Source organism: Mus caroli, unplaced genomic scaffold (assembly GCF_978045245.1).
Source record: "Mus caroli unplaced genomic scaffold, Mus_caroli_1 scaffold_1, whole genome shotgun sequence".
NCBI classification, from domain to species: domain Eukaryota; kingdom Metazoa; phylum Chordata; class Mammalia; order Rodentia; family Muridae; genus Mus; species Mus caroli.
The window spans coordinates 11163538-11178634 of NW_028227256.1; the positions used below are offsets into that span (position 1 = coordinate 11163538).

The 15097-nt window shown below is 39.1% G+C and overlaps 1 protein-coding gene across 9 annotated transcripts in view; it reads right to left on the bottom strand.

The window, feature by feature from the left end:
- Eya1 (EYA transcriptional coactivator and phosphatase 1) overlaps window positions 1–15097 on the bottom strand; it is a 142342-nt gene that overhangs the window by 38280 nt on the left and 88965 nt on the right. For all 9 annotated transcript variants that reach the window (XM_085835710.1, XM_085835709.1, XM_021155483.2 and 6 more), the window contains one exon: window positions 2120–2209. In XM_085835710.1, the coding sequence (XP_085691836.1) occupies window positions 2120–2209 (90 nt within the window). The remainder of the gene's footprint in view (window positions 1–2119; window positions 2210–15097) is intronic.

Sequence of the window (15097 nt, forward strand, 5' to 3'; positions counted from 1 at the left end):
ACCCTGGAGTTTAAGTATATGAAGATGCCCATGTTGCTATACTGTAACGTGTGTGTGAAATCAGGCATTGCCCATTACTGCTGCCTGAGAAGATCATTTTGATTTTCTTAAGAGTATTGCCGAGGGAATATTTATTACTTTTTATAGTCAAAGAAATTTGTGTTTGCCGTGACCAGTACCAGGTTTGCTGAGTTTAAAAACATGTAAAAGTTAAGACTGTATAAGTGTAAGAACTGATTTATTTTAAAGTGATATACAAATCTAGAGAAAACCATGTCCAAGGATGGGCTAACTGAGTCTCTCTCAGCTACATATTATTCTTGAATAAAATAACTGAAAAAAGCTACTTGCATCAGGCCTGGAGTTTGAAAATATTTTCAGTATCATTTTATATATATGCGGTTGAATTCCATCTTCATTCTCTTTTGCTCTTCTAGTAAGAAATAACGCACATGCAAGAGTAGATTCTGCCATTTCATTAGCTTCAAAGACCATTTAAACATTTTTTTCAATACCTAGATCATTAAATTAGAACTTCAAGTGTGTACTTTTAATATATTTGACTGCTACTGCAGTCTCCCTCCATTCTTCAGTGGAAATAATGTAAATTAAACAAAAAAAAATCTGTATTAAATCAAAACTGAGTTTGGAAGCTTTCATAAAAACCATATAAATCTTATCGTAAATTATTACTTTGCTTAACTTCTGGCTTTTGTCACACCATTTGGCACTTTTCACAAGCCAGAATTCTGAATCAATAGCAAAGCCTTGTCTTGATGCATGTACCAACACCAGTGAGCAGCAGCAAGTGGGACAAGGTTCCACTTAACAGAAAACACCAGTCTCCCCAGTGACCTTAGAGAGAGGAGGAAATCTGGGTAGAGAATTTTAATAGGATGGTAAAATATGGAGTTTTTGTGTTGCCCTCTCACAAAGTGCAATATGACTACAAATCAGAACTGGGTTTGAAAAAAAGTGTTGATTATGAAGCCTTATAAAGGTAATTCTAAAGTTGTCACTCAGAGGGAATTTCCCCCATGTGAAATCACAATGCCTTCCATGTCATTTCCTTGGGGGAAAGCAAACACTCAAGAATGGGAAAATAAAAAATCTCATTTTACTTTGAAATATAAAAATAAATATATCTCCAAGGAGAGAGGAAAAAAAATCAAGTACATTTAAATCATTTTATTGCACTGGAAGCCGCCAATTCGCCTGTGAGTTGTTTCAATGTGGATGAAAAGAAATCAAAACACAGGACAGATGTTGAACAAACCGCATTTAAGTTCCGTCGCACGCTGGCTTTTTCCAAGTGATTTTGGCTCCTCCATTAAATAAGGTGCATTTTGCTTGATTTTGAGAAGGGAAACATCAGGAAATATTTAAAGGCCAATTGCTGCCAATTAACTTTGATCAGTAAAAAGTTCTATTTGAATCTTTGAGATTCTTCTCTGTCTGAAATAACGTACATTTACAAAACATAGCAAAGCAACAGCTTGATGATTAATGCCTGCTGGCGGCCCTGCGACAAGCTTGCTTCGCAGCGAGAGTTAAATAAACAACTGTCTTGTGAAGAAGGCAGGCAGCTCGGTTATGGTCATGTTTTGTCGTGATGGAGATAGGTAAGAACAATGCCCTTCTTTGTTAGGGATGCAAGTAACTTGTCTGTCACCTTCATTCACAGTCAGCTAGACAGCTTAGCGACATTTCCCCCAATAAAATGAGCGGCAGTTAAGACATGAAAAGTCCTAGCAGCTCAAACAGCAAAGACCTGATACAAACCATCTCCAAAAGCACAGGAAGAGATCGGTAGGGACAGTGCTCAGTGAAGATGGTTGCATAACGCCTGCCAGTGTTTAAGGACATACATCTCAGTGGTGCTTACGAAACCAAGACTTAGAAAGCTTCTGAGAGTCATGCCTGATACTTAGGAATCTTATCATCAAATTTTTATAATGTAGGTGCCAACTTTAAATAGCATGAAGAGGAAGCCCCTTGCCCTATAAGTACTTTGTCTCAATATTCCAATTATAGGTTTAAAAAGAGCAATATCCAATCATTCTTTAGAACCAATCACTTATTTTCAGATATGTTTTTTTTTTAAAAAATTACAACTTACTTCTAGGTCATTGAAAAATAGATGTGTGTCTGCCAAGTTGAAAATCATCTCTTCCATTCGTAGTCCCAGGGAAACAGAAGTAGGTGGATCCTAAAAGGAGAATTTTACAGGTCAGGAATTTGTACGGTCATCTCATTTCACAGGAAGGCAGTGACTGCGAAGATGGAGAACACGTGCCACTCCAGGAGAGATGGAAGTTGGCTCAGTGTTGAGAATTGTTTATTCCATGTGGAGGCTTCAAGGACCTCTTATAGGAAAGGTGCTTCAAGTACACTACTAAGCATCATAAAGAAATAGCTTGCACCCAAGTGTAGGGGTCTTAGACATATGAAGTAGAGGGAATTCATGCCACGATCCATAAAGAATATCTGCACTTACTATCCAATTATTAGAAAATAAAGTCTAGATTACGTTCAGAGAGGCAACAAGTAGAAACCCTACTCTGGGGGATAAGTCTCATGTGTGTGTGTAATCAGACTGCCTGCCGGATTCCAGTCTACTCAACACAGGAAGTGGGGGCTGAGCTCACTACTTGGTACCATGGTCAATGGAGGCTGATGCTGTGACACCCCTGGCACCGTACCACATAGCCAGAACCATACTGAAGGAAGTGCTAAGCCAAGAGGATCTACTAACTGCTTTATAATGCTTTAAGTCATGGCCAGTCCATCTGTCCTACCACCTTAATACCATCTATTAGCATTGGTGAACTTGGGGGATATGGAGATAGTGTTATTCTTTATGATAGGGTTATTCTTTATTCTTCATTTTTAATATGTGAAATTCCAGAACCAATGTGCTTTCTGACTGCAATCATTTATGCTAAGTAGAAAAAAAATCCTAGTTAGAAAGTATTAGAAAGAATATATAATCAGTTTCTAAAGCTTCTATTGGCTCTCCAATAACCACTCTGTATGTACTATTTTAGCTTTTTCCAAAGAATAATCATTTCTTATAGTAATATCATGTAATTATATTATCACAATAAACATTTGGAATAAATACAGAGTCTACCTAAGAGAAGAATTGTAAATATACAAATTATTCCTTCAGGTGTGCCACCCATGCAGCAGGGGGTACCCTATGTCTCATTATAATCTTGGAGTCAGAAACCTAAAATTCAAAGAAAACCGCACTCCTCTCTGGCACTATTGCCCAACACGAAGGGCACGCATTTCCTGCACTGTTTACACACTCTGTTGCTAATCTCAAGATTTGCTCCCTGCTTTGAACACTGTCCACGTGCTTAGTAAAGCATGTCCTGGAGGATCCAGCACAGGACTCAGCCACTCCTGCTCTGGGAGCCTGTACCAAGCATAGAAGAGGAGCCCTAGAGTGACCAGCGGGGGCCGTCCTCTACTCTCCCATAGACTAACAGAGCAACACTCAACAATAAGAGTCTTCCTTCTCACTTTGCCATGATCCTGCCATCTTTATACACCTAGCAGAGAAAAGGAAGCTGGGATAGAAGGATGGGGCGCAGACTCTGCACTCCTCTTAGGACAACCAGCTGAGCTCAGAGCACACCACCCACTTCACTAGCTCCGCCTACATTGTTAGAGCCACCCAGCACCGCCTACTTCCTACTTTTGTAGTGATGAAAAGGAAAGGGAATGGAAATGTGGAAGGATGGCATCCCTAGCCTCTCCATTATTCTAACTAATTAACTGACAGTGGAAAAGAGACAAAAGACAGTACAGACACACTTCTTGTCAAGTCATTCCGACAGTTCACCTTCCTTATATTGTCCTTGCTTAACGCCTCCTAATATCTAAGAATGGTCTCTTGTTGTACAAGGCTATAAATACAGTTTGTAAATAAGGAAAACAGACAGACAACTAACTCATTAACTCTTGGTTTAGAGGAAACTGTGCACAAGAATTCTGTCAATACATATCCTAGAAGAAACCAACACTCAAATATCCAGAACAGAACAGATTAGCTAGGACAGTTCAAACAGCTGTTTCTAAAACAAAACATCATACTATGGTGTACAGAGGCCCTAGACCAGTGGTTCTCAACCCTCCTAATTCTGCGACCCTTTGATACAGCTCTCCAGGGTACAGTAACCCACAAGTATAAAATTATTTCATTGCTACTTTATAACTTTTTTATTTTTATTGCTACTACATAACATGTAATGTTGCTACTGTTACAAATCATACTGTAAATATCTCCTATATGACCTTATGAAAGGGTCATCTGACACCCAAAGGAGTGACACCCTCAGGCTGAGAACCACAGCACTAGTTGTTCAGGCCAACGAAAACACCCTGTCTTGCTACAGAACCCTGCCAGCAAGTCTTTTTATGTGGTGAGGGTAGAGACTTACCATATCTATTTAATTGCCAACCGTGAAATAAATGTACCTCATAGTACTGCTGCTGTTACAAAGCCTTATTTCTTCAGATACGGTTGCTTATTTGCATGAGCATCAAAAGAATTACTCTATTGCTTGTTAACATGTAGCACACTTCAACGTTTTTTCATAAATTATAGAAACAGCTTGCTTGTTAGTAATATCTTTCTTTCATGGTTTTTATACCTGCCACTTTATGGTACTGTTTCAGAAACATTTCCTACAACAAAAATACACTTTGGCAGTTAGAAAACAGGAGCGAAATCTAGACTAGTAAGGAGGATTGTAGAGAATAGTATTCTTGGACATCTTTTAAATCTTTAAAGAAACAAACAAAACCATGAGCTAGTCCTCTCCCCTCCCCTCCCTTCCCCTCCTCTCTCCTCTCTTCTGCCTTCTCTCCCAATCGCTCTCCCAAATCTAGACACTCCTCAGCTATTACAGAAATAAAAAGAAATAAATGAAATAAAGGTTTGGCAAAATATACCACTTCTTGCTACCTGGAGCATCCTCTGATGTTTTCCAAGTTGACTGTACAGTTTGCAAAGTAGAGCCTTAGGAGGTCCCTCCTCCTTGACATCCAATATTCTTAAGGACCAGATTTATGCATGTAAACTGACCCATCAAGTGCAAAGACACCTCACATTGCTTCACCCAAGAGAGACTAGCAAGGGAGACAGGCAGCTTGCCTGGATTTGCCTATACAATTTGAGCAGCCAATATTATCTCCGGACAGATTTTATTTTCCTATCGTAATAAAGATTATTTTAATACCATTACACCTTTAAAAAAACATACCTGATGTAAAGTAAATGTGAAGAGAGCTAATCTTGGACCATCAATAAATCAGTCTTAGCTGGATGGGCTATTGTGGAAAATTCAGAAGAAGAAACAAAACAAAACAAACAAACTTTCCACATTCTTGGACCAAAAGTGAGACATGGAAATCACCATGTCTTTGGCTTAATTTCACTTTTCTTGAAATATGCACTTCTCTCGCAATAACAGATTCCAGGCCTGCAGTTATGAAAAATTCAGAGTTTTGCTCTCTCTTCAAAGTAATCTCTCATTTTAAGAAAGACTTGTTACCAAATGTGTCCACTGTCTCTCAGGGGAGTTCGTCACTGCTGTCTTCATTCTTCTTGGCATTTCTAAAGCACCGCTTTTCCTCCTACTACTTGAGCTTTGTCCTCTCCTTGTAAGAAGTAACAAGTACCACCTCCTTGTAGGAAGAACTCATTACCAAATGTTTCCTGTGCTCAGCTTCTAAGGCCACTGCTGTCTACTCTCGCCTTGACATTTCTGCTGTCCTGGTGTCAAGAACACCATTGATCTTTTCTGTGCATGCAATTAGAATCTATGGTAGATAGAATCTGTCTACCATTTGGTTAGAATCTGATCATCTATCAATCATTTGGTACTCATGCTTGGGTCTCATCTACTCTACAGTCAATTCAGGCCACCATGAAACCCAAAGAACCTGCTGGCCATAACCATACCAGACTTGAGATATTGGCTATAGGATCACAGATTCATCAGCTATTGTTCCTCTGGCTATAAAGCATCTGAATCTCAATGTCTGTCAAGTCAAGTTCATCATGTGTTCCTATGCCGGATGTATCCCTTCTTTACAAGAGTGGCATCCTTCCAATCTCAAACTGTGGCATTTTAATAAACAGCATCCCATCCCTAAAACAGGCCAATCACAGCATTGTGATACAGTGCTTCAACCTGACCTTTCTGTATTCCCTACCTTCTTCCACATCTTTACTTGGTGGTTTTGCTTCAGCCATGGGTCTTATCATTGTATCCATCACTGGAATCTATCTCTTAAGGTATCTCTTTGCCACTTTTTAAAAATAATTATCTAAACATTATATCCTAAGCAAAAAACCCAAAAATGTCTTATTTTTGTTTACTTCTCCAGTGTACGCCTTGTTTTTGGTTTGTCACAAAATACTTTCTTCAAAAGATTGTGAAAAGACTGATACCTACTATAATATGGCTGTATTTAACTATTTGTTATAATATATATAGTTTATTTGTTCTATAAATATAACTTAAGTACATCAATTCAGATGGAGATAAATTCAAATACATAAGTGTATATGAATTTGAAGGTGTTATGTATTTAGATAGATTTAATTATTGCATAATAACAAAGCAAGTGGTTCTGATGAAAATGCTCACAGTGTCTGAGGCAAAGGAATTGCCATCAAGGAATAGGTTCCCAGAATTTTCCTACATTGTTATATTCTGTTCTCTGATCAACCTATCTTTTTATGTCCTTCCTGAACACTATTTCCTCCAAGCCTGATTCAACATTATTTGTTTTATTTCCACGCAGACTCTGCAGTAACATGGGTGCAAAACCATTTTATTTGCCAATTAAATTTGGAAATACATGTGAAGTTCTAGACCAGTATGTGACAAATTATAAGCAGCCAAGGCCTTTCTGACAAATGCTGTCATTTTCACCACTAATATTATAGCCACAACTGTGTGATTGTCCAGACACCGAACTGCAGGCCATGGCTGCAAGAGGTACATTATATTCTACATTCAATCTGAATGTGAACTTTAAGCAAAAGCTATTCTAAGAAGGCCCGTCCTCTGAATTTTAATAGACAGAAGTTAATGAATCACTTCTATGGACCTTGAGAGCCCTCTAAAGTTGTATGGTAAAATCTTCATCCATGGCTTGTATGCTAAAAGACAAATAGTAGAACCTTTAATAGGTTGGTCCCACTAGGAAGTTCTCAAGTATGTTGGGCATGTATTTCAAGTGGAAAGTGAGACCCCTCTTTTTCATTTCCCAGGCCTACGAAGACTTGCTTGTCTTTGCTAAATTCCCCTACTAAGATGTGCTGCCTACCCAAAACAGTAGTGCAAACCATTCTGGGATGGCTGCTTCCAAATCCACAAACCAGAATATATCCCCTTTCTTTATAAACAGATTATCTCGGGATTTGTTTCAATGTTAGAAAACCAAGAAACATGGCCACCTATAAGAGTTAATGCTAATGTTTAGTGAATCATAAGTTCAATTCACTTTGTAGTTATTACACCAAGGCACATTCAATAAAATTTTTTACATAACTTTTCATGCCAATATTGTGAGAATAGTAATGTTTTTCAGAGCCTGTTCAGGATAATACTGATTTAAGTGGAAACTCAGTTGAGATAGTCAGCATAAGCACCCTTAGGAGGGACTGCCATGAGTTCTCTCTAAAGATGCCAGCCAAACTTTAGGACACATAGCTGTTTATCAGCATATGGATGGCACAACTCCAGGATGGTGGCAATGGTGTCCAATAATGAAGGTCTAGGGAATTTAGGAAAAGAAGTCATGTCAATGAAATCTATACATGTCCATGAAAAATAAGAGGTATACATTGATTGAAAGGCAAGAAAAATAGGATGAACTGTAAAAATAAATAGAAACCTTTAACAAAGACACTCCACAAACTAAGGGTCAAAGAGAATGGCCTGGGCTTAGTGGTAACACCCCTCAAGTTCATAGCTGACATTACACTCAATGGTTAATGTCTAGAAATATTCTAGAATCAGCAATAAGGCAAGGACACTGCTTTTGTCATAGCCATTTGCCATAGCACTGGAAGGCCAAAGCAAAGCAACTATATAAAAGGATAAAAGAAAGATTTGTTTGCAATGAGTTACTTATATTTGGAGAACAGCCCAAATAGCATGAAAAGTGCTAGAAATAATACATTCAGCACCTTTTCTTTTCTTTTCTTTTTTTTGTTTGTTTTAGAGCTTAATTGTAGAAAGGCAGAGAGAAAGAGAGAAGGTAGAGAAAGAGAGGCCAGGCATGGCCATGTGGAGGGGGGAGGGAGAGGGAGAGCTAGAGATGAGAATAAGAGAGGTGAGAGCCTAAGAGCCAGCACACTTTCAAGATTGATATTAACATGAAAATTAATTGCCTTTCCATATACTAATAGTCAATCAGGGACAGAAAGGAAGAAAATTATTTCATTTACAATAACAACTATCAAAGTAAACAAGTAACTACAAAGAAACCAAGGAGAAAAGAACCAACATTTGTTAAATATAAACTGAAAATAAGAAAAAATTAAGTAAAAGAAAAAAAAGAAATGCATAAAAAAATAACCCCATGTTCATCGATATAAGATACATCAAGATTTAAAAAAAAACAGTGATTTATAGATTTAATCCATTCTCTAGCAGTCATTATATTTGTATAAATAAAGAAGAAACCATCCTAAAATGTACAAGAACCCTCAAGGGGAACTTAGGTAGTCAAAAACAATCATGAAAAAAACCTAACAGAATCAGCAGTCTTCCATTATTAAAATTTAAAATATAAGACCACAGTAAACAAGAAGTGGATGCTCACAGCCATCCATTGGACTGAGCACAGGGACCCCAATGATGGAGCTAGAGAGGGTTTGCAGCTCCATAGGAGGAACAACCAGTACCCCCCCAGAGCTCCCAGGGACTAAACCACCAACCAAAGAATACACATGGTGGGGCTCATGGCTCTAGCTGCATAAGTAGCAGAGGATGGCCTAGTCAGTCATCAATGGGAAGAGAGACCCTTGATCCTGTGAAGGCTCTGTCCCAGGGGAATACCAGGGCCAGGAAGCAGGAGTGGGTGGGTTTGTGAGCAAGGGAAGGAGGGAGGGGATAGGGGGTTTTTGAAGGGAAAAGCAGGAAAAGGGATAACATTTGAAATGTAAATAAAGAAAATATCTAATAAAAATAAATAAATAAAGACCATAGTAAACAAAGCAACATGTTTTCAAAATAAATATAATTTTGTATTAGTGGAACAGAAAAGGCCAGAAATAAATCCCTGTTCATATAGCTAAACTATTTGTGGAATTAGTATTAAGTTCTTTCAATTGTCTCCACTACATCTGGATAGCCAGATGTAATAGAATGAAGTTGGGTCTTTACCTTAACACATACAGACATTAACTCACAGTAAGTCAAAGACCTAAACTGTAACTCATTTAGCAGAAAGCCTTCAAGTCCTCGAACATGGTGACACTTTCTTGATGTGACATCAAACATGGAACAAAAGAAAACAGAAAGACTTGCCATCCTTAAAATTAGAACCATGTGTGTCTGTTCAAGGGCACAGCCAACTGAATTAAAAGGCAATCCAGAAAATGAGAAAAATAAAATAGAATTCTTCTTACACCTAGTAACAGGGTAGTGCCCATGATACATAGGAAATGGCTTCAATTCTAAGAATTACAACAGCCAGAATGTTGGACAGTCTTGATTTTTCCTTTGCTTGTGATACTTTGGGTTGAAAAGACTTTTTAAAATCTTTAATCACACCTAAGGCCATTTGACAAAGGTTTTAAAACCCTCCTGAAAAAGAGCATGCTGAGACTTGGGTAATCTGTACCCAGAGTGAAAGGCTTAGCACAGCATAGGAGCTAAGCCTTCTTTGCCTATGTTAACTTGGCTTGCTTCACTGTATAGTGTTCTTCCCTGGAAACAGGAATGCCTATGTCTGTAATTCAAGCCATTTCACTCATTTATGATACTATTGTCACACTGCAGGGGCGACCTGCTGCGGAGGATCAATCTCACTGTACTACAGGAACCATAGTAACACTATTTTGATTTTGATTTTGATTTTCAGACTCCTAAAGATCCTGAGTACCAACTCTCCCCAATATCCACAATACCAGAGTCATCATTTGATCTCTATTACTAGACATTTCATACTACACAGATATTCGCAGCTTCTAGGAAGTACTTCTTATGGCTAACCCTGGGACATGGATGCCTCATTGCTATTGTCAATCCTGGCACATTCTGCAGTTTCACTACTAGTTATGTGGTGACACTAGTTTCATTTCACACCAATAGCAGATTATTGAAGCTTTAATCATCCTTTGGCAAAAGTCACCTTTATAAGAAATTTCTTAGGGGTAAATACTATGATTATGTGCCTATACCTATACAGGCACTATCTTACTAGGATAGTGCAAAATAGAGGCATAGGGAGGTATGTGTTTTAGGTACCTGTACTGGCTAGTTTTGTGTCAATTTGACACAGCTGGAGTTAACACAGAGAAAGGAGCTTCAGTTAGGGAAATACCTCCATGAGATCCAGCTGTAGGCATTTTGTCAATTAGTGATCAAGGGGAGAGGTCCCCTTGTGGGTGGTGCCATGTCTGGACTGGTCATCTTGGGTTCTATAAGAGAGCAAGCTGAGCAAGCCAGGGGAAGCAAGCCAGTAAGTAACATCCCTCCATGGCCTCTGCATCAGCTCCTGCTTCCTGACCTGCTTGAGTTCCAGTCCTGACTTCCTTTGGTGATGAACAGCAGTATGGAAGTATAAGCCAAATAAACCCTTTCCTCCCCAACTTGCTTCTTGGTCATGGTGTTTGTGCAGGGTTATAAACCCTGACTAAGACAGTACCACAGTAGCTACAGCCCTGAGGTTTTTGTCTATGCTTAAGAGAAGGCCACTTATATGCAGTCCCATGTTCTGATTTACTCCATGGATATTTTAATGATCACTAATGAGCTACTCTATGACACAGGGCGAACCATTGGGTACATCTACTATTTCTACTTGGACAAATTCTTTCCCTGGAGTTTTAAAGTTTAGGTAACAGGGATTAGAATTAGATATCACATGGTAGTAAAACCTGCAGTTCTGGGGTAGAGAGGACATTAGGTTCATTGTTCCGAGGGACTTGCTGAATTCTGATGGTGAACATCAAGCCCCTGCTCCCATCTTGGCTATTTATACTGAAAATGGTTGCAGTTATGTCCTTGCTGAAATTCTACTGTTTTCACATACTATTTGAACTTAACTACTGTGTAAATAAAAGCTGTTTGGAGATGCCAGTCATCATCTCTAATTATCTTGCCTTTATCAGCAAGTTATACTATTTTATGTCACAGCTGTTATTAGCTTTCATACTCCAAGGGAAAGAACCAACAGGAGCTCTTTAATTTACTGACTGAACAGCTGAGCAATAATGTTGTGAAGTTGCTTGGTCACTCTATGTGGAGTGCAGCTTGGTGAAATGATCAGAAAACAGATTTCAGTGCTTTTGAAAGGAATAACAAAGCAGGGCAGCCATATGCTTCATCTTACTGATAGCCTTGTGCAAGTATACATAACTTCTCTATACACTGGCAGCTTCATCTCTGTGGCAATGTAATCCCTTTATACCTAGAGGACTACCCAGAGCCAGCTGGCCCATGCTGCTTGATCACAGTTCACAGGATCCAACACTGCTAGCAGTCAGAGCATCTTCGAGGGCTCTCTCCCTCATTCTCTTTGCTACTGGTCTTTGGTCAGTTTGAGTTCTCACTTCTGGAGCTTCCTGCATGCCCAGAACGGTGAAAGGACATTCATCAAGCACATTGCGGCAAATAATACAAAAAAAAAAAAAAAAACAGTGAGTCTCAACCAAGCCCATGAGTGTCCTGTCTACCGCTGGAGATGGAAGAGTTGCACACTGGACACTGTGGTCACAAACAGCCAAAGCAAGAAACGTGTAACACTCCTCACCAGCTGGCTTCAGGCCACACTACACTCTATTTTTAGTGGTAAATACAACCCCTCAGAAATTTGTTTTTATTCATTTTCTCAAAGAGAAAAATAAAACAACTACTTTTGGCTCAGTGCTTGCTGCCCCTCAAGATTCAACAAAAGATAGAAACTTGAAGGAAATCCCATTTCTCCCCCCCCCCCCGGCCTTTACAAATGGGATACTGAATGTTTTCTGCACATAATAGCAAAACAACCTTTCTCTTTCATCTACAAAGCTTAAATCTAGACATTTCTCTAGCAACCACCACAACTTTGTATGAAACTGCATTTTGAAAGGTACACCCTGGGCTACTAAGTTTTGATTGAATAAAGGCCAAACATCACAGTAGATTCATGCAGTCCAAAAGTCATTTCAGTTTTATTATAAAAATCTTTATTATACATTTATTATCTTTAAATAGAAATGTCAGTGAAGAGTTTTCATTGTTTGGGGAACCTGAAATATTCTTCCAGTTCTGATGAACTCAGATGACTTAGAAACCATGGTTAATTAAAAACCAGAATAACTTACCAAATAAATCATAAGTTAATGAAATAAAATCAAAATAAAAAACCCTGAATTTTGCTCTTTACATTGTTATCATGCTTCCATTTTCAATGTACAAGTATGTTTAAAATATATGCTGTCTATTGCATAGCTCATTCCCATACATGTACCCTATACCGATCCCTAGCAGTCACTCTGCTGCTTTGGAGGGCAAATTAAAGTGTATCTAAAGCATATCACATTCTTTACGTTGCTAGTTATTCATCTTAAACCTAAGATGAAGAGAGCTTGTACAAGACAGTTCAACTTTTACAGAAATTACAAGCAGGAGCTCGGGCTATGGTATTTATATTTTTATTTCATGCAAGTGCACCCGGGGCTGTTAAATGCTATCTTCCCTGGTTCTATGTGGGCAGCAAAGCATAGCAGGAAGCAATCTCTGCTGACTGGTGACACATGAGCAGGCTTACAAGGGTTTGTCAGCTCAATGTGAAAACCATGCTCAAGCCAAGCATAAGTCTTTGGGGGAATATCAATCAAATGAAAGGAAACAAATATTTGTTTAAGCCCCTTAAACAGTACCTTAATTAGAATGCTAATACTACAGCCACAAACAGGGCCTGCCTGTCATTTAAAAACTCCCTCTATTCAGGAGCTTTTGTTTTGAGAGAAAAGGAGGCTGAAAAACAGGAATGGGCACTTTGAGTACTGAAGTGGTTTATTTTTAAAGCTCCATGCTAGTTGTTCACTGGATGGAGTTTGATGGTATGCTTTGTAAACTGCTTACTTATCTGAGAAAAAAAAAATATTGTAAGATGTTTATTTCTTTTACAAAACAATGAGGGTTTCTCAAGGGGTATGTTCTACTACCAAGTCCCAGGGTTTCCCTAAAGTCTCTCTTTCTACCTGACAGGCACCCAGGGGGTGATGGCTTTGTAGAGGGTAGGAAGGCCATCTCACTGGGTAGCTGGGGTGAAATGTTGTTTGGAATGTTGGATGTAGTTCTATTGTGAATTAGGAAATAATCCATGAGAGCTTACACACTTTCGAAAAGCAGACCATGGTTGAACTATTGCCTGGATGAGTTGGGCACAGAATATTCAATAGTGTTAAGCAGGTCATTTTACCTGACCCTAGCCTGTGTTCATTTTTTTTTTTTAACTTAAGAGATGCCCTTTCAAGATTAAGGAAATAATACCCTAGTAGAGAATTAAGAGAAAGACCTTCACCACTGTAAAGATTAATTTCAATTGTGGAGAAAACCCAATGAATCCCAAACATGGGACAATTGCCAAGACAGTGGTATAAAGAGGAAGGAAAAGGAAGAACAGTAGTGTGCACCCAGCCAATTGGCCTCCACACTCAGAGCCCACAGATGCCAAGGGCAAGACCAACAGCTAAATCCAATCAAAGGACCTATCAAGATCTCATTTGTGACTACTCTCCTATCTCTCTTTCTCCTTTCTAGAGTTACAGCCACTCTCTAGATCACTTTTCCTTCCTATGCTAAGCACTGCACAATGATTTTCTCTACTATCAGATTAGTCTCAGCTGTACATTTCCATTGTGTCGGTACATTGTGTGATATTTCTCATGGCATCCCCATGCTCACGGAGTAAGTTCTTCACACTATATTCTGCCCACAACACTACTTTGAAGACTATGTTTTATCCTGGTGTTGTCTGGTAATAGATGTACTTTGTGTGAGTAATGTTAAGTATTCCCTGCCAATTCTTTTCATTGAAAGCCTTAGAAGTTGGATGAAGCTTCACCAGCCTTATTACCATATCGACACAGGTTCTGCTATTTATTTTCTCCACGGATGATCCTTTATGTTTTATAGGTATGGGTTTTTGGTATATATCCTTGTTCTAACAAAATATACAGTGCCACCCATCACATGTGCTGGACCCCAAAACAAGAAATAACAGGTTTCAGACAGGCAATGCCAACAGTAAGTACATTTTTGGATGCTTTGCACTGTTTTCCAGCAACATCTAGGATTGCTTCCACATTTCAGATGGGGTCATCAAGGAAGCAGAAGTGACTGGGAGCCAAGGTGGTTTTTGCAAAGCCTCGGAGAAAAGGAGACGGTTGGGGATAGCAGGCCAGAGCAATGGTGGAGAGCTGTTGTGATTCCTCTCCTTAGCTACATCCAATTTGCAGTGGTGAGCAAGCAAACATGGCTGCACCGATGTGGGCAGTCAGATAATGTGCCCCTGTGGATGCTATAAGTACCGGAAGTTCTGAGCTAAGAGGAAGTTGATGGTAAATAAAGGAAAAGAGTGAGGACAAAGGAAGAGGAAGTTCATTCAGTCGGGCATGTCTTTCATGTTCAAGAAACATATTTTCATCTAGGTGTGTTTTTATTTTGTTTTTGTGTTGTTGTTTTGTTTGTTTGTTTGTTTTTCGGCTGCCCTGAAGCTAGCTCTGTAGATCAGGCTGGCCTCCAACCCACAGAGATCCACCTGCCTCTGCCTCCCAATTGCTGTGGTAAAAAGGCATCACCACCACTGCCCTGCTTGTTTTGAGGTTTTATATTCTATGCCATCCCAC